At 48.6% G+C, this 20,743-nt stretch overlaps 1 protein-coding gene across 1 annotated transcript; it reads left to right on the forward strand.

The window, feature by feature from the left end:
- Window positions 1-2,528: 2,528 nt before the first annotated feature.
- On the forward strand, window positions 2,529-19,755 carry LOC307077925 (phosphatidylinositol 4,5-bisphosphate 3-kinase catalytic subunit alpha isoform-like; the record flags this gene model as incomplete). Its single annotated transcript, XM_079739441.1, has 24 exons — window positions 2,529-2,584; window positions 3,280-3,448; window positions 3,596-3,722; window positions 3,837-4,046; window positions 4,315-4,409; window positions 4,942-5,097; window positions 5,819-6,064; window positions 6,628-6,713; window positions 7,564-7,669; window positions 9,940-10,092; window positions 10,535-10,669; window positions 11,691-11,815; window positions 12,467-12,548; window positions 13,558-13,722; window positions 14,062-14,165; window positions 14,603-14,774; window positions 15,138-15,244; window positions 16,214-16,335; window positions 16,934-17,012; window positions 17,376-17,546; window positions 18,172-18,289; window positions 18,992-19,143; window positions 19,395-19,557; window positions 19,648-19,755. The coding sequence occupies 24 exons, from the start codon at window positions 2,529-2,531 to the stop codon at window positions 19,753-19,755; spliced, it is 3,207 nt and encodes a 1,068-aa protein (XP_079595567.1).
- Between the last annotated feature and the right edge of the window lie 988 nt (window positions 19,756-20,743).

Here is a 20,743-nt window from a genome sequence, read left to right on the forward strand (position 1 = left end):
CCGTGCTTTTTCTACATTCAAAGCGCACGTGTCCAGGCCAGTGTTTTCCACTTCCTCACATCCTGTGTTGTGAGGAAGCTTCCTCTGTCCCTTTGTGGCTGGCTGATCAGGGTCGCTGATGACGCCACAACAGTCTTCTGAGCACTTTCTTTGCCACATTTGTCGTCACACAGAGACCTGAAAATCTGCAATCATGCAAACCAATCATTTGATGTCTTTAAATAATGACTGTAATTCTAGCTCATTTACAGTACTTAGTCAATAAGACACACACAATTACCAATTTCATTAACTCACAGTAGGACTATGTGACTTGTTTACAATAGTTATCATAAGGTTAACTACAGACAACCAGCAATGTTTGTGAGATTGGCATGTGTTTTTAGTCTGTTTGGCGGTATTATTGTATTTAAACCAAATTAAGGTTTAAATGCATTAATACATTAATTTGTCATTGAAGTTATTGTGCGTCTTAACACTTGAGTGATTAGCTGAGTGTTGTTAACCCTCTGTACATGCCAAAAGTACAGTTCAATTAACAGGTCAAGTCTAGTGCCAAGGCAGTCAGATGAGACATGTCATAATGCAAAAAGAGTATAGAACTATATAGCAATATAAACAAAGGAGTCATCAGTGTTGGGGGGATTTCATTTTTCCACTTGTGGTCCCAGAGTCCCTGGAACTCTGATATCCTGAGAGGAGGTTAAGTCATCTGCTGCTGATCAACACCAGGAGGTCTCTGGCCAATAAGCTCAGCCCTGTGCATTGCTCTGGACCATGAAGTCTGCTTCTAGGAACTATTGTGAATGCTAATGAGGGGGGTATATTCTGCCAAGACCGGGAAGGCAGTGTAATAGTACGTTGATTAGAGATGCGGTCTAGTCGTCCGCCAGTTGCCCTGAACTGGGAATAGGACAATACTGCTCAGCGAGAGAGAGAATGTGCTCCGGTAGGTTCCACCTCCATCCACCACACGCTGTGCCGGTCGGTGTCAGCGGATGAATGTTTAATGCTCTGCTCCGTCTTGGTGGCTTCTGTGTCCTCCCGTTTGGTTCAGCTCGTGACGTCTTCCTCTGATGGACTTTGTTTCATCGTGGGGCATCGATAGGCAGCGGAGGACACCGGAGTGTGAGGCACGGGGTGTCAGGTACAGGCTGGGAGAGAGCAGCGAGAGAGCATGGAGGGAGAGAGAGTGAGAGATACGAGTGGGACAGACAGACAGTCTGTCTGTACCTCTGTCTGTCCGAAGGCCCTGGTCTAACAAGAACAGGTACAGGCTTGGAGAGAGCAGTGAGAGAGCATGGAGGGAGAGAGAGTGAGCGATACGAGTGAGACAGACCGTCTGTCTGTACCTCTGTCTGTCCAAAGGCCCTGGTCTAACATGGTAAAGGCGAGCCCCAGCCAACACATCACAGGGGCTTGGTAAAGACACCCCCTACACCAGCATTACTCATTGCGCGGCTCGCAAGCCACATGCGACTCGCCAAGCCTCTATTTGCGGCTCGCATGGCGGTAAAAATATACAGTGATATGATCATGCAGTGAATACAGATATTTAAAAAAAACAATACAAACAATTATTTAAAAAATAAATCAACAGCGGCATTAAAAGGTGGAAATATAGCCTTGTCTAGAAAATATTTTTAAACTTGCTCGGCTCTACGCTGACAGCGGGGTTGCCAGATTGGCGGTTTTCCTGCATAACAAGAGAGAATGTGCTCTTTGGATAGACTTATTCTTATAAACTTATTCTTCAATAGCTTCCATGTTATGTTACCCAGTGTCTCCACATTATTCCAGAAAATAGCACACAGTCACACAAGTCTTAATTTTCCTCTCAAAGTGCACCAGATTGATGCATTCCAGGTTAAAAGGTACCAAATTTTCTTCCGGGGGAGCATGCCCCCGGACCCCGCTAAGGACCGGGTTCCCTCCACAGTTTCACAAAATTCTGTGGGAAACACTGCTTCAGGGAGGACATATTATTAAGCAGGCATACTTATTTATGACTGGATTTATAGCTTTTGATACTTTGAGGTAAAAATGGCTCTCCTGTTGATGTCGTCCTGTCAGTGCGGCTCTCCTGAAAAAAATAGTGAATACCACTGCCTTACACCAACATACTCACACCGACAAGGGTCAGCCTCTTTATGGACCAGGGCACAGGGAGAAGACACATCTTCACTAGTTTAGTCTCCTACCTGTGCCCCCTTCTGTGAAATAGTTTGAGCTGTAGGGCTCATAACATCCCCTATTGTCTCCCAGGGCAGGGTGTCCCGGGTTGGAGCCGGTGGGTGTCCCGGTTGGAGCCGGTGGGTGTCCCGGTTGGAGCTGGTCGGTGTCCCGGTTGGAGCCGGTGGGTGTCCCGGTTGGAGCCGGTGGGTGTCCCGGTTGGAGCCGGTGGGTGTCCCGGTTGGAGCCGGTGGGTGTCCCGGTTGGAGCCGGTCGGTGTCCCGGTTGGAGCCGGTGGGTGTCCCGGTTGGAGCCGGTGGGTGCTGAGGGAGTGAGCTGGGGCAGAGCCGGGGAACATGCCTCCCAGGCCGTCCTCTGGGGAGCTCTGGGGCATCCACCTTATGCCCCCCAGGTAGGTACCCCCCCCCCCCCCCGGCCGATCGTCTCATGTGGTCAACCGTCCCGTCTCCTCATGTGCTGCTGCGTCAACGCAGTTTGAGCTGATTCACCGCATGTTGAAGGCATTGCTTTAAACATGCCGATGTTGATTGGCGGTCTCCACAGTACCGTTTCTTCTGTCTGAGCTCAAGTCTAAATGTCAGGCCGAAGAATAGTTGAAAAGCTCTTGTGAGGAGTAAAACACTGACGGTGATTAGCAATGCAGTAATCACGTAAGAACAACCATTGAATTAACATGGTGATGAATATGCGTCATCGCTATAAATAAGTAATTAGGATGCCTGCTTGCTGACTCGGCTGAACAGGATATCGGTTAGAAATTCTGTGACAGATTAACCGTGTTAATGCAAATTACTCATACTTATGATGCTAATAAACGAGAGAAATGCATATTCCTTTTAAAAAAATATTTTATTTAACTGAAAAGTGAAAGTGAGATCTAAGATAAGATAGGTACTTTATTAACCAAAGACAGGAAATTCTGCCGATGCCCGACGACTTTAGCGACTGTCTGTCTGCACTGCAGCAGTATTCAATGTTTTTTTTGATCCTGAGAAGTACGAAAACGATCCGACCTGTATTCCTGGTATTGATCTCCTTGTCCCACTAGTGGTTACTGTGAGTGTGCAGACTGCCGTGTCTCTGCAGGATCCTGGTGGACTGCCTGCTGCCCAACGGCATGCTCCTGACCCTGGAGTGCCTGCGTGAGGCCACCCTCATCACCATCAAACACGAGCTGTTCAGGGAGGCCCGGAAGTACCCCCTCCACCACCTCCTGCAGGAGCAGACCTCCTACATCTTCGTCAGCGTCACACAGGTGAGGAGGGAGGAGGGAAGGCCACACACGCAGGGGGCGAGCTGAAGAAAAATCACAGCAGACGTACGTCTGGACGAAGCCTGTGAGACGCTGAGCAGTGCTGTTGTGATTATCGCCGTGCCATCTCTCCTGTTTCCCCGGCGACAGGAGGCCGAGAGGGAGGAGTTCTACGATGAGACGCGCAGGCTCTGTGACCTCCGGCTCTTCCAGCCCTTCCTCAAGGTCATCGAGCCCGTGGGGAACCGCGAGGAGAAGATCCTGAACCGGGAGATCGGTACGCTCAGCCTGAGGTTCTGTGGTTCAGTCGGAGTGAGCGGCGGCGTCATGGAGACGTTTTGTTTAACGCCTGCTCCGTTCCTTTGTGCGCCGGGTGCGGTGGGCTGGTTAGGTTTCGCCATCGGGATGCCGGTGTGTGAGTTCGACCTGGTGAAGGACCCCGAGGTGCAGGACTTCCGGAGGAACATCCTCAGCGTGTGCAAGGACTCGGTGGAGCTGCGGGACGTCAGCGGGCCGCACAGCCGGGCGCTGTACGTCTACCCGCCCAGCGTGGAGTCCGGACAGGAGCTGCCCAAACACATCCACAGCAAGCTGGACAAAGGTAGCCCCCCTTAAGGGCCCCTGGTGGGGTCTAACGCCAGACCAGCAGGGCCAGAGACAGCTTTGAGTATCGCCAGAGTATGCTTTGGCTCTTGGTACTGAGTTTTGAAAGCAGTGCCAACTCCCTTTCTTTAACTAGCTCGTCATGCAACAGCTATTGCCAATAATACGTGAACCTTTGATTTCAGTTTGCTCCAGGGAAAATGAACATGATTATGGGTCTGTGTGGTGGTGTTCCTGTTGTCTCCTGGCCCCCCCACCCCCTCCAGGTCAGATCATCGTGGTGATCTGGGTGATCGTTTCCCCCAACAACGACAAGCAGAAGTACACGCTGAAGATCAACCATGACTGTGTGCCCGAACAGGTCTGTCCTCCCCAAGAGGTTTATAGAGAGGCTCCAACTCACACAAACGCTGTTGTTATACTTTGGCCAAAACTAAGAGGAGAGAGCCTCCACTCCAGTTCTTTCTACGATTGAATGGGCTGGGACTCGCCTGCCTCCCTGATTCGCTGACAGCCTGTACGCCCGCAGTAAGACTGAGGCCTCCTGCTACGGGCTGACCAATTACCTTGACCAATCAGCATAGCAAGCTCAGTAAACTAATATAAGCGCCATCTCTTCAATTGAGCTTTTAATTAGCATTTTATAAGACACATTTATATCTTGTACTTGGCATTTCGTCTACACTGCCTTGCTGGTATTACCGTATTGATCAATTATGTTTGATTTATAGTGTATTATTGTATTCTCCTTTTTCTTTTCCACTGTATGGCGCTGATGTGTTTCAAGGTGTTAATGGTTTTGAATCAGTTTCCTTGTTCTGTGCTGTGTCGTACAGAGCGTTTGCGCGGCCTGTAGTTGTGAGCGCAGTAAAGCGAGCGTTGTCCGTCTCCAGGTGATCGCGGAGGCCATCCGTAAGAAGACGCGCAGCATGCGGCTGTCCCCCGAGCAGCTGAAGATGTGTGTCCAGGAGTACCAGGGCAAGTACATCCTGAAGGTCTGTGGCTGTGACGAGTACCTGCTGGAGAAGTACCCCATCAGCCAGTACAAGGTACACGCACACACATGCACGCACAACCATTTACATACAGTGCACACACACACACACACACACACACACACACAAACACACACACACACACACACACCACATTTACATACAGTGCACACACACACAGACATTTACAACCAGTGCACACGCACACACGCGCACACAGACACACACACACACATTTACATACATTGCACACACATTTACACACAGTGCACACGCACAGACACGCACACACACGCAGTACATACATACACACATACATTCACACACATTGTAACAACCACACACACACTTATACACACACATTGTACACAACCACACACTCCTTCACTCAATCACTCACAAACATAAACAGTTTGCACACACACACACACACACACACACACACACACACACACACACACACACACACACACACTTGCTGAGAGACGTGGGACTGGGTAGCCTCGCAGTTGAAGTGTTTCACTGGAAGAGAGAGAAAGCTCCGGGCCACAGCGACGGGGTCCCTGTGCCGTGGCAGCTAAATGACCTCATTGGACGAGGCCCAAAGAGTTCCCGTGGATTAGATGACTCTCATCCACGCGGACATGTGAGACACACACTGTCTACCTCATCGTCCTCCATACCCCGTCCTCCTCTTTCTGTCTTTCTCCCGTCCTCCCTTCCTTCCTCCCTTCCTTCCTTCCCCCCCCTCCCCCCTTCCCCTCGCTCCTTCCAGTACATCCGCAGTTGCATCATGCTTGGTCGGATGCCTAACCTGATGCTCATGGCCAAGGACAGCCTGTACAGCCAGTTGCCCGCGGACGCCTTTGTCATGCCGTCCTACTCCCGCCGCATCTCCACGGCGACCGCCTACATGAACGGCGAGCTGGCCGCCAAGTCGCTGTGGACCATCAACGGCACCCTGCGGATCAGGGTGCTGTGCGCCACCTACGTCAACGTCAACATACGGGACATCGACAAGGTGGGAGGGGGCCACGGTCAACCACAGTCTGCCAGGACTGGGGCGATAGTGTTGGCCTCTTCTGACAGTGACCTCGGCACAACAAGGAGAGGGCATTTACATTTACATAGAGGGCGTTTAGCAGACGCTTTTATCCAAAGCGACTCACAATAGGTCCATTTGACAGAAGAATGAGAATCAACAATATATCCCTGTCGGTACAGTAAGGATGTTCGTAGAATCAAGTGCCGAGCACTAACAATCACAGAGATAGCTAGGATAAGATGCTACACAACCAAGTATGACATTCAATAATACAAAAGTGGAGTTGGAAATTGGTTGTGCTACCATGCTTCAATAGATTAGAATTACAGAGGACATCAACAAACAACACAACAAAATATATTTAAATGTCTCAAGGCTGTCGCCCTGCGTGGCTGACTCCGCCGTCGGTGTGTGAATGTGTGCATGAATGGGTGAATGTGAGGCCAAATTGTAAAACGCTTTGAGTTGCCACTGGTTAGTGAAGCGCTGTAGAAATGCAGTCCATTCACCATTGACCATTTCTTTGATTTGTCCACTAGATCTACGTGAGAACCGGGATCTACCACGGAGGAGAGCAGATGTGTGACAACGTCAACACACAGAGAGTCCCGTGCTCCAACCCCAGGTACCTCCCTCCACCAGTGCCATGCAGGACGGCTCCAGTCTGTCAATGGCAATGCCTCTCTCCTCCAGACACCATGTTGGGTTTGCTCCCTATCATTGTGCCTGCCACCCATAGTCTCCGATTCGGAAAATGCTAACTTAACAGGGATGTCAAAACCATTTACTTACTGCAACCCCTTGTGGTCTAATCACCCCCTTGATTGGTTTGACTCCTCTCAGTAGAGAAAGGAATATGGCTTATCGCTGGCATTGATACTCACTACGCAACATGATTTCATCACTATCAATCCCTTCAGCAATAAGCCCATTTTGTTACCAAACTTTGAATGGCTTTGTTTTTTTTAATGATCTAATGTATGCACGATTCTCTAAAGGAAACCTGACTATGATTCTTGCACAAGCCTGTCCTCCATCTGAAAACGTCAGAAAATGACATGAACAGAGGTTATTAATAGTACCGAGAGAAGCAAGGCTTGAGTTTATATAAGGCCGCTCTGTATGTGGCCTTGGAAAAAACATTCATTTTTCTCGTCCCTGGTTTTGAAGCAACAAATCACTTGCCAAGGCCAGCCAGCCTGTACCTTCAGCATTATTTATTAATGATTACATTCGGCCATATGACACAATGGCTAATAAAAAGTTTGCCTGAGATTCCTCTCTCTCCCTCTCTCTCTCCCTCCCTCTCTCTCTCTCTGTCTCTGTCTCTCTCTCTCTCTCTCTCTCTGTCTGTCTCTGTCTCTGTCTCTGTCTCTGTCTCTGTCTCTGTCTCTCTCTCTCTCTCTCTCTCTCTCTCTGTCTCCCTCTCTCTCTCTCTCTCTCATTCTCGCTCTCTCTCTCTCTCTCTCCCTCAGATGGAGCGAGTGGCTGACCTACGACATGTACATCCCGGACATCCCCCGTGCAGCACGCCTCTGCCTCTCCATCTGCTCCGTCAAGGGAAGGAAAGGAGCCAAGGAGGTGGGTGAGTGCCCTACGGAGCAAGGTACCTTACGCCTCGGTCACTCCAATGACACTTTCCATCTGTGTGTGTGTGTGTGTCTACGAGGCCAATCATTTCATTTATGTACTAGGAAACGGACCACCTGGGAGTCGGTGTGTGTGCGTGTCTGTGCGTGTGTGTGCGTGTGTGTGTGTGTGTGTGTGTGTGTGCGTCTGTCTGTGTGCAGGAAGAAGAGTCAGGGTGTCGTCTTTGCTTCTGTTTAATTACTAATCAGTCCCTTAGCTCGGCGATCGGCCGCCGTGCGCAGACACAGCAGACAGGTCCTTCGGTTTGTCTCAGGACAGGCGACAGAGGGCCACTCGGTTCAGTCATGGGGGGGTTCTGCTCTGAAAGGGCCATGTGAAGCAGGTCAAATCCAGGTCATGTAAACCATATTGACCAAGTAAAAGGGAAGGGTGCGTAATGGTGACTGGTCATAGACTTGGAAAACATGTTGATGATTCACACCGGTGGTGCTACCATGAAAAGGAAGGCAAGAAGTGTTCACTGGAAATACATTTATCTTTAGTTTTGTGGTTCTAGGAGATTGCTGGTGTTTCAAGCCTCATGGTTTATTGATACGATGCTATATATTATGGAAAATAAAGTTAGTAAAGTTGTTTTGCTCATCCTTAGCGTCGTGTATGAACCTAGCTGCACACATACAAGTGATCGCTTTGCTCTGTGGTGTACAACGAGGTCTGCACAACCAGTTAATTCACTACACACTGAATCGCTATCATCATGTGATGAATCATTATTTCTTTAACAATACGACCTTATTCCTATTTTTTGAATTTATTTCCGGTATCTTTCTCCAACCTCTGGTTCTTCCCGACTCACACGAACACGAGTGCAGCTGCGAGATGTTCCTTATGTCACTTCCTGTCCTCCATCTGAAGCTGCAAATCGTTGTTAAGGACAATTATGAAATGTGGTAGTGATTGCGTTTGTCTTTGTATGCTCAATGCTACGTACTTAATAATCAACCATTTATTTTTATTTCATTTCAATTTGCAAGAAATTACACTTTTGCTTCAGTTTATGAGTTAATAAACTGTATGCTCCAGGACACTGGCAATTGCTTTCTTGCCCAACTAAACACTCCTCTTGAGTCAAATAACCTATAGAACCTCCCTGAAAGTGTTGCCTTCCAGCCCCATGTAATATTCAAACGGCTGTCTGGCTGTCCTTACTTACGTGAAAACCACTCTGTGTGAATGTCTGAGAGTGAGAGAGAGAGAGTGTCTGTGAGTGTCGTGGTGATACGCCTCACAGACACCAAGCTTCATTGATCCCGTCTGCTGTGTGCGTGTGTGCGTGTGTGCGTGCGTGCGTGCGTGCATGCATGCCTGTGTGTGTGGGTGCGTGCCTGTGTGTCTGTGTGTCTGTGTCTCAGCGTGTGTCCATCTACGGCTGGAATGGATACTGAAACAGACACCTGGTGATGAATGATGTGAGGGTGACAGTTCATGCCAAGCTTCAGGTCGGGTTAGCTGATGGTCTTTCATCGCCCACCTGAATTAAAGATAAACGAGCAGGTCCGAGCCAGTCTCTTCTGTTCCACTACTTCCTATAAATAACAGCTTTGAGCGTCAGTCTGCGTGTAATCTCCCCCCTTTTGTCAGCTGTTGACACAGCTTAGAGAACACACAACCCCAAAGTTGCCTTTTGAAAACTAGCCTAAATAAATGCCAGCATACTGTGTACGCTAAAGCTAAGCTCAGATAAGCTGTTCAGAGCCTGTGAAACACTGAAGCCACTTTGGTCTTAAAAGTTAATTTGCCAAATTGTTTGTGTGTGTACGGATTGTGTGTTGAACAACATGTGTTGTCCACAGTAGGGTTACAATGTGCTACATCACCTCCTCATTCATGTGCTCATTTGTAAACACACACTCAAAGCAAATCACATTTGATTGGTTAAATTGAAAGCAAAGTAGCAACTGGTTCCAGACAGCTAGTTCAATCTTGATTCGTCAGAGATGGATTAAAGCATTTTGTTTATTTCGATGGAAGTAAGTAATTGTGCGGCATGATGAAAAGGGAGTGTGAGGGAAACTGCTTGAAATAGATCTTGGCAGCTTAAAGTACATATTCAGAAGCTGCCTCCAGGCTAGAGGCTGTGAGATACTTCATGATGATGACACAGCTGATGACAGAGGAAATATGTTCAAATTTCTTTTCACATCTGAAGTATTCATTTGTAGTTTTTCATTCTGCTCCCTTGTCTCCCCGTCCCTCTACAGGAGCATTGCCCGCTGGCCTGGGGGAACATAAACCTGTTCGACTACACCCACACCCTGGTGGCCAACAAGATGGCCCTGAACCTGTGGCCCGTACCCCACGGCCTGGAGGACCTGCTCAACCCTATCGGGGTCACCGGCTCCAACCCCAACAAGGTGGACCGCCGGATGTTTGACAATGCCACTGTATATTTAAATGCTTTAGGCACTTAAAAGCATTTCAATGTCGGCCCCTTGAGTATTGGACACAGATGTTAAGGAACATATAGCCTCGCAAATCAGACTTCAGGCGTTTCACTCAACCAACAGCGTTGCACGAGGGCGTGCTCTCTAAGTACCTGACTGGCTGACGGTGAACACAAACTCAGCTAGCATTACTAATCTTTTCCCTGCTATAAGATCCAGTCCAGGCACCAATGTTACAGAACAGGGTTGTGTAAAGGTTTCAAATCAACACTGTTTAGACTGGCCACTGTACAAAGCTTCTTGTCTGCAGCACAGCAGTAACATTTCCATCCATTAGCGTCCAATGAAGACACCAATAAGATCAATTCAGAACAGAGACAGACAACCCAACCTTCTTTCATTTGCCTGCTAGGAAACGCCCTGTCTGGAGCTGGAGTTCGACCACTTCAGCTGCCTGGTCAAGTACCCAGAGATGAGCTCCGTGGAGGAACACGCCAACTGGTCTGTCTCCCGCGAGATGGGCTTCAGCTACAACCTCTCTGGGCAGGTACTGGCAGCCTGACCCGACTCAACTCAATAAACTACTGACACACTTAATGGCCTGATCAGATGTTAGACCTAGACATGGCAACAAACGGCCAGACACATTCTGTGGCACAAATAATGGGCTCCCAAATTGTCTCGATAAAGTGTTCCACAGTGTAGGCGGTTTAAATCCTTCTCTCTAATAGGAAGCCTACACATCTGACCTCAGGCCAGAATGTGACCATTGTTGACATTGTTTGCAGGCAGCGCGTTGTCACACTCTAGCAGATATTTTGTAATGGCAGACCAATGGTCCGTGCCTCGCTTGATTATTGATGAGGGCATCTTAATGTGCCGTATTAAGTTATTCCTTAATCAGTAATTTGAGTGGAGCGAGTTGCTTCCTTTTACAACGGTCGGTCTAAATGGATCACCCATGTGTTCTGAGGTTCTGAATTTGTCATTCAGCGCACAAGAGCGGGCCGTCCCCTGTCCCCGCGGTGTTGGATGTTGTTCACTAGGATTAGTTTCGAATTTGATGCACTCAATACACCAAATTAAGCTTCACGATGGCCTGACCGCAATTTACACGTTAAAGACATAATCAAAGGCAGGGGCGTGTGCGCATCATGCAAACACACACACACACACACACACACACAGGGACACACAACCAAGCCGTACAGTGGAATGGATTGAAATAAAAGCTCAAGTGTAGGGTTGTCTTGCCATCACTTGGTCAGCCTAAAGAAGCAATGAGCCTGAATCCAAAAATGACATGTGCTGAGTTAGTTTGACCTTTTACTCGTCAAAAGGGAACAATTACAAACAAAAGGCATGAAACCCAAATTAGGGTAAAAAAAACTGTGTCGCTACGTAGGCTTCTAGCTCTGTTTTTCCTGTGCATGAAGTCACTACTTTTGACGTAATGACCCTACGGAAGCCTTATGGGTCTATTCTAATATGCAATCTCAAAAATATGCTAGCTAGACGTTGACTGAATATGGCTCCTTCACCAAGTGTCTGGATCCTCATGTGTCCAGAGCAGCCGCATGGCCCGAGACATCGCCCTCACCGAGGGGGACGTAGAGCAGCTCCGGCAGCTCAGTCACCGGGACCCGCTGTCGGAGATCACCGAGCAGGAGAAGGACTTCCTCTGGAGACACCGGTAAGACCACCACAGCACATCTCCTGCCATGCCGAAGGCACACCGCAGCTGAGCTGTGTGTGCGCGCGCGTGTGTGTGTGTGTGTGTGTGTACGTGTGTGTGTGGGGGCCTTTTTGCACACGTGTGCGTTGCATAGCTTTGGACAATCTGTCAAACACATGGCTCAATCTACTCAATAGTTAAACAAAGTAATAATATAAATAATAAAATAATATAGAAAGTATGTGAGACTTCAAAACATCTTTGGATCTTTTGAGGATAGACAACTTCATTGAAGCCATATGTAAGCACTGTTTGAAGCAAAACCTTAATCTGTTAAATTTTTGTGTTGTTATTGTCCCTACCAAGTCTCCAATGAAACAACACATTGTGTGTTGGTGTTGTGTTACTATGTGGGACAGCACACCAGTGGTTTTAACATTCACATTTACATTTAAGGAAATATGCGTCTGACTCACTTCGGCTAACGATTTATCTTCCTGTCGCTACGACAAGATAATACAACCTGTCTGCCCATCACTAGGGGCTTAACCAAGTGCCCACGTCTGTGGTAATGAGAGCCAATCTCAAGAGGTTGAGTGCAAATGCAAAATGGCCCATTTTTAAGGAGCCAGTGTTCTCTGTTCTGTCGTCTCTCCTCCCTTTGTCCAGCCACTACTGTATGAACATCCCTGAAATCCTTCCCAAAATCCTGCTGGCAGTCAAGTGGAACTCCAGGGACGAGGTCGCACAGGTGAGAATAATAATACCAATAGTAATAAAACATCTATAGCGAGCCGTGCCGCTCAGGGCAAAGTTTAAGTCATTGGCCCCTTCATTACAATCCTCAAATTCTTACAGCAACTATACACCTCATTATAGACCACGTGTTTATGCATCAACTTACATTTAGGGGATTTTGCTGGCGCTTTTATCCAAAGCAACTTACAACAAATCATTCACACATTCACACACCGACGGCGGAGTCGACCACGCAGGGCGACAGCCGGCTCGTCAGGATCAGTCAGGGGCGGGCGTCTCACTCAGGGACTCCTCGACTCAGCTAGGAGGAGCCGGGGATCGAACCAGCAACCTTCCGGTTACCAGCCAACCCGCTCTTCCTCCTGAGCCGCATACTGCCTCATACTTAAGGCACACTGCGCGCAAAGCAAAGACGTCACAAGACACACGTGTCAGTTGAGCTGTTAAAATAACCGACATAGAGAGATTGAGGTCAAACAGAATGACGTGCTGTCCATCTAAACTCCTTGTACTGTGTGTGTGTGTGTGTGTGTGTGTGTGTGTGTGTGTACGTGTATGTGTGTGTGCGTTGTGTTTGTGTGTGTGTTTATGTAACCTTGTTCGTGTGTGTATGTGTATGCGTATGTGTGAGTGCATGCTTATGTGCATGTGTGTGTCTGTATGTGTGTGTGTGTGTATTTGTGTGTGTATGTGAATGCATGCGTGCGTGCGGGTGTACACTTGTGTGTGTGTGTGTGGGGATGTGTGTGTGTGTGTGTGTGTGTGTGTGTATTTGTGTGTGTATGTGAATGCATGCGTGCGTGCGGGTGTACACTTGTGTGTGTGTGTGTGGGGATGTGTGTGTGTGTGTGTGTGTATGTGAATGCATGCGTGCGTGCGGGTGTGCACTTGTGTGTGTGTGTGTGTGTGTGTATTTGTGTGTGTATGTGATTGCATGCCTGCGTGCGGGTTTGCACTTATGTATGTGTGTGTGTGTGTGTGTGTGCGTGCGTGTGCTCCAGATGTACTGCCTGCTGAAGGAGTGGCCCTCCATCCAACCCGAGCAAACGATGGAGCTGCTGGACTGTAACTACCCGGACCCCGTGGTGCGCTGCTTCGCCGTGCGCTGCCTGGACAAGTACCTGACGGACGACAAGCTGTCGCAGTACCTCATCCAGCTGGTCCAGGTACTAGACCCAGGCCCCTCGCGCCCTCGCCTGGCCTTTGGATAATTGATTTGTCATGAGACACCGTGATGCGTCGTTGTAATCCGTAGTTGATGGACATGTAGATAGTGTAAGACACGTTCTATTTCACATTTTAACTAACCGTCTGCTGAAGAGACATCGTAAGGCAACACTAAAACCTCCATTACCACCTTGGTCATCTCCTCTTCTCTACTTTCCTTTCCTCCTTCCTGCTCTCCTCTCCTCTCCTCCCTACTCCTCCTCTCTCTCTCCTCTCCTCTCCTCTCCTCTCCTCTCCTCTCCTCTCCTCTCCTCTCTTCCTCCCCTCTCCCCTCTTAGGTATTAAAGTATGAGCAGTATCTGGACAATCCTCTGGTCCGCTTCCTCCTAAAAAAGGCCTTGACCAATCAAAGAATTGGGCACTTCTTCTTCTGGCACCTGAAGTAAGTCTTTTATCTCAAAGCCCTCATCCATCTTTCCTATTTTCTGTTCGATTTTATGGGTCAAACTCAATGACAGAGTCACCGAATGAATTGTGAATAAAATAAAGTCACAGACACTTACCATTATAATTATGCTCTTTCCATTATAGTCTGTTACAATCTGTTCAGTTACTAAAAGTCTCATTCATGAAATGGGTAATTTGGCAGGACCCTATCATCCAAAGCAACTTACAGTGAATATGTGCCTGGGCATTTAGTAGAGCATACGGTTTAGACATCTTGCTCGTCTGCTGAAGATTCTGGGCGTTGGTAATTGAAGCCAGAATATAACGGTTGAGGATTATTCAGAGAGATTAAGATAGTGGCCGGGGGGTAATAGACCCCTAGCTCAGGGACATGAGTCAGGTGTAATCCCTCTCTGCCCCCCCCCCCTCCAGGTCGGAGATGCACAACAAGACCGTGAGCCAGCGCTTCGGCTTGCTGCTGGAGGCGTACTGCCGGGCCTGCGGGATGTACCTGAAGCACCTGAGCCGGCAGGTGGAGGCCATGGAGAAGCTCATCCACCTCACGGACCTCCTGAAGCAGGAGAAGAAGGACGAGACGCAGAAGGTACGGCCCGAACACGGGAGGACAGGAGGCGGGCCTGAAGGGAGCACCACCCCCAGTGAGGCCGCGTGGGAGAGATGCTGCGAGGAGTGATGATTGTCTGTGCGAGTGGTCAACCGTGGCACATACACACCCCCCAGGAGGAAACCCATCCTGACCGATGCATTCATGATCCGTGACATCAGCTGTTGATCCTCGTCATGGGTCAATCATCTTTTTTAGTTTTCGATTTGATATACTTTACTACTTTTAATTCAAACGATATGCTTTCCCGAGTCTGAATTGAAGAACCAGCGAAGCCTAAACCCCTTACTTGTTGCTGTGCGGGTCCAGTGGGGTCATCTAGGCTGTGTGTCTGCTGCCCAGGTCCAGATGCGGTTCCTGGTGGACCAGATGAAGAGGCCTGACTACATGGACGCGCTGCAGAGCTTCACCTCCCCACTCAACCCCGCCCACCAGCTGGGCAACATCCGGTAGGAGGAGCCCTCACACCGGGGGGGCGCTGCCTGGGTCCGGGACATCAGCATGCTCACCTCACGAAGCAGGTTATTTTAGATCAGGGGTTCTCAAAGATTTGACAGCTGAGGGCCAATTAAGGCTGAGGGCCGCCAAAGGAAAAAAAATCACAAGGGAAACGCCGGCAGCATCCCAGTGGTGGAAAAAAACATTGCACCGTGGACCTTTGGGAGTGAGGTCAAGTGAGGTCTAAATCACGAAACTGAGGTTCATCCTTTCAAAGTAATGTACAGTCGGATTAAAACTAACAAATGTAACAGGATTTAATTGAAAGCTAGAGAGAGTCGACTTTTCTCTTTACATTTATTTATTGTTTAAATTAATATTGATATAATAATAAAAAAAAGAACTTTTTTTTTTTTTTCTTACATCTGTATGTCATTGCGGGCCGCCAGGAATGATATTATGACTTGAAAACAATGGTACAGGCCAGCATTTTTAATTTGTAGATTATATCATTGATAGGAATACGATTTTATGAAGACATTATTTAAATCACCTCATCACATCAACGTTCAGCATCGAAGGCAGAAGAGTACAGGTCACTTTAAGCTCAGAGCTACTGGAAACGTTACACATATCGACGCTAAGGCATAAAAAATGGGAACCAGTTTGTCTCCGCGTTTTGTGGATATGTTTCCTATGCAAGGCCTTCCATGAGCAGGACTGAGTAATAAAGCGTAACTCAAGACAGCTCAGCCGTGTTTGACAGACGTTGGACACGTCTGTTCGTTCATGCCGAGGCTCGTCTCTCGTCCCTTAAGACCGACTGAGATCAGAGCGGGCCGGAGAGCGGGTCAACCAGGAGCCAAACACGGCTCCGCTGGGTCTGACCCTAGCCCTGATCCTTTGCTCCAAGGATCAATAAGGCAGGCTGCTGATGAAATGCCTGTGGTGTGTGTGTGTGTGTGTGTGTGTGTCTCCAGGTTGGACGAGTGCAGGATAATGTCGTCGGCCAAGCGGCCGCTGTGGCTGCACTGGGAGAACCCGGACATCATGTCAGAGCTGCTCTTCCAGAACAATGAGATCATCTTCAAGAACGGAGACGGTGACAATGATGCACACACACACACACACACACACACACACACACACACACACACACACACACACACACACACACACACACACACACACACACACACACACACACACACACACACACACACACACACACACACAAACACACATGCACACACAAATACACACGCATGGGAATATAGATGCACGCACCTAATTTCACACACACACACACACACACACACACACACACATCCACACATACATGCAAGCTCATACATGTACACACACACACAATAGCACGCATACTTTGATTCATTCATTAATTTGCAAGGTCTTTTGTAAAATGCAACACAGTGACTTGCGTGCCGTCCTGTCAGATTGTGTTATAGCCAGGGAACAGCACTGCTGACCCTTTGGTGTGTCAGGCACCCAAAGAGCAGATAGGACCGGCTGGGAGGTCATTATACCCTGTCTTCAGTCTCCATCATGGCTTTGATTTGTGTCCCCCTATTTCATGTAGTCATAGTCACTCCCACTCACCCTCTCCCTGCCCTTGTGTGTGTGTGTGTGTGTGTGTGTGTGTGTGTGTGTGTGTGTGTGTGTGTGTGTGTGTGACAGTGCAGACTTGCGTCAAGATATGCTAACCCTTCAAATAATCAGAATCATGGAAAACATCTGGCAGAACCAAGGCTTGGATTTACGGTACGGTACGGCTCTCCCTTTCTCTCTCACACTCTCTATCTACCTCTCCTTCTCCCTCTCTCTCTCTCCTCTGTAATTATCTCGCTACCTTCTCTTTCTGTCTCTCATCTCTTAAGCTCTCTCTCCATTGTCTTATGAACTCTCTCTCCCTCTTCCTCTCTCTCTCTCTCTCTCTTCCTCACTCTCTCTCTCTCTCTCTCTCTCTCTGTCTCTCTGTCCCTCTGTCCCTCTGTCCGTCCGTCTGTCTGTCTCTCTGTCCCTCTCTCTCTCTCTGTCTGTCTGTCTCTTCCTCTTCTCTTATGTCTCTCCACTGTCTGATTCTCCCGTTGGTTCTCCCTCTCCTTCGTCTCTCCTGTGCTCCAGGATGCTTCCCTACGGCTGCCTGTCGCTAGGCGACTGCGTGGGGCTCATCGAGGTGGTCCGCAACTCCCACACCATCATGCAGATCCAGTGTAAGGGGGGCCTGAAGGGGGCGCTGCAGTTCAACTCCAACACGCTGCACCAGTGGCTCCGGGACAAGAACCGCGGAGAGACGTGGGTCGCCGCTCCTCCTCCTCCTCCTCCTCCTCATTCTCATCAACCTCCTCCTCCTCCTCATCGTCATCATCCTTGTCCTCGTCCTCGTCATCCTCCTCCTCCTCCTCCCGCCACATGCTGCTTCTGATGTGTTTCACGTTGTCATTAAGAAGCATCGTCTTTTATGATTTACATACACATGATGAAGACCTCCTTCATTCTTTGGTTCAATATGAATATTCAACAGCAGACGATAGTTATGTTATTATAACTCTAGTGATCTGTGATCGTCTTTCTTGGCTTTGCCTTACGGGCTTGTCCCTTGCAAGCATACGCGTGCACGGGACAAGCCCGTAAGGCGAAGCCTAGACGGCGTAGCCTACATGAAATAGAACGTGCTGTGCTAGAAATGGATCAAGAAAACAAACAAAACATGCACTTATAAAGAAAATGATGTACACATATGCATATTTGTATTCATACATATATAAATACACACACACACTAAACATATGTAAACATTGAATGTGTGTGTGTGTGTGTGTGTGTTTGTGTGTTTGTGTGTGTGTGTGTGCGTCCGTGCATGCGTCTGTGTGTGTGTGTGCGTGTGTGTGTGTACGTGCGTGCGTGTATGTGTGTGTAGGTATGATCTGGCTGTAGATCTGTTCACGAGGTCGTGCGCTGGTTACTGCGTAGCCACGTTTATCCTGGGCATCGGAGATAGACACAACAGCAACATCATGGTCAAGGACGACGGACAGGTAACCATGGATACACACACACACACACACACACACACACACACACACACACACACACACACACACACACACACACACACACACACACACACACACACACACACACACACACACACACACACACACACACACACACTGAAGTTAGTAAGACGATAGTGGTGAAAGGTGAGGGGATGCACTAGTAACAGGATGAAGACATTGATTTTTAGATACTTTAGTAACCTCTTTTCAAATAAATGTTATATTCTAAATGTTACTAACTGTTTTAGTAGACTTCTGTAATCGGACTTCACCCGTCCTCTCCCCCCCCTCCTCTCCTCTCCTTTCCTCTCTTCCTCTCCTCTCCTCTCCTCTCCTCTCTTCCTCTCCTATCCTCTCCTCTCCTCTCCTCCTCTCCTTTCTTCTCTTCCTCTACTCTCCTGTCCTCTCCTGTCCTCTCCTCTCTTCCTCTCCTTTCCTCTCTTCCTCTACCCTCCTGTCCTCTCTTCCTCTCCTCTCCTGTCCTCTCCTCTACTCTCCTCTCTTCCTCTCCTCTCCTGTCCTCTCTTCCTCTCCTCTCCCCTCCTCTCCTGTCCTCTCTTCCTCTCCTCTCCTCCTCTACTCTCCTCTCCTCTCCTCCTCTCCTCTCCTCAACTCTCCTCTCCTGTCCTCTCCTCTCCTCTCCTCCTCTCCTCTCCTCTCCTGTCCTCTCGTCTCCTCCAGTTGTTCCACATTGACTTTGGTCACTTCCTGGACCACAAGAAGAAGAAGTTTGGTTACAAGAGGGAGCGTGTGCCCTTCGTCCTGACCCAGGACTTCCTCATCGTCATCAGCAAGGGGACCCAGGAGTGCACCAAGACCAGAGAGTTTGAGAGGTCTCGCTCTCGCTCTCTCTCTCTCTCTCTCTCTCTCTCACTCACTCACTCACTCTCTCTCTGTCTCGCTCTCTCTCTCTCACTCTCTCTCTCTTTCCTTCAGTATTTCGTCACACCTTCTTTTCCCTCCTCTTCTCTTCCTCTGTTATTTCCCTTTTGAATCATTTTTAATCACACACGCTTATGTATCTGTCAGTACATCTTCCTACACCCTTCTTCATTATAGTCTCCTCCTCCTCCTGCTCCCCCAGGTTCCAGGAGATGTGCTACAAGGCCTACCTGGCCATCCGCCAGCACGCCAACCTCTTCATCAACCTGTTCTCCATGATGCTGGGCTCCGGCATGCCCGAGCTGCAGTCCTTCGACGACATCGCCTACATCCGCAAGACGCTGGCCCTGGAGAAGACCGAGCAGGTACCCCAGGGCTCTCTCTCTCTGTCTCTCTCTCTCTCTCTCTCTCTCTCTCTCTCTCTGATATCCCCTGGTTCCCTGGTTGTGCTTCAGGAGGCGTTGGACTACTTCATGAAGCAGATGAACGACGCGCATCACGGGGGCTGGACCACCAAGATGGACTGGATCTTCCACACCATCAGACAGCACGCGCTGAACTAGCTGGGGCCTCCACCTCACTCCACCTCACTCCACCTCACTCCACCTCACTCCACCTCACTCCACCCCACTCCACCTCACTCCACCTCACTCCACCTCACTCCACCTCAGAGAGAGTGACAGGGACCCTCATCGTTGCCATGACACCAGACTAAACCTGGACTGGGATCACTGGTCTAAACCTGTACTGGGATCACTGGTCTAAACCTGGACTGGGATCACTGGTCTAAACCTGGACTGGGATCACTGGTCTAAACCTGGACTGGGATCACTGGCCTCTAAGCTCTTCGAGCCGGGAGGCGTCTGAGAGGAGTTGGTTTTTATTTCAACATTAGGAACGACTAAATATTGGGAGAGCTCTTCTTTTTTTATATTTTTTCTCTCTCAATATGTTGTGAGACATGACTTTCTGAACAGCACTACCCGCGAGCTACGGCAAACTATCCACACCTCCTCTGAGATCATCAACATATTTGGAGTCATTTGAATTAAATCACTCAAACTTTTTTTTTATTTTGGCGAAGGAAACCCAGTACAGATTCTTCTCTCTGGGACAGACATGCCCCCCAGTGGAAAGAAGTTGCTATCACAGCTTGGAAACCAAGTTTTTGGGAACTCAATGAGTTAATATTGCAGCTTTGACACTCACTGAATTAAATATGATGTATGCGCGGTGATGCTGTACCATCAAAAACAATTATTAATTATTTGAATAATATAGAGATTTATTGTGACTTTTTTAACATATTTATTCAGCTTCTTTCGGAGGCAGAACTGAACGGATCCAACTGTTGTAACATTGTTTGCACAAATGTGGCTTTTGGATGTTTCTTTTGTAATATCTTTACACCGCTCGGATGGAAGGTCCTGAGAGGCTTCTGCGTCTTCCACGTCTGCCTTGTATGTGAAGCATGAAGGCTGTTAGACAAAGTGGCTCAGAAATAGAAGCTTTAGCACTTTGGTCGGGGGAACGCCTCATGTGGCGACTCCA

This window comes from Pollachius pollachius (genome assembly GCF_949987615.1).
Source record: "Pollachius pollachius genome assembly, chromosome: 7".
Taxonomy (NCBI): Eukaryota; Metazoa; Chordata; class Actinopteri; order Gadiformes; family Gadidae; genus Pollachius; species Pollachius pollachius.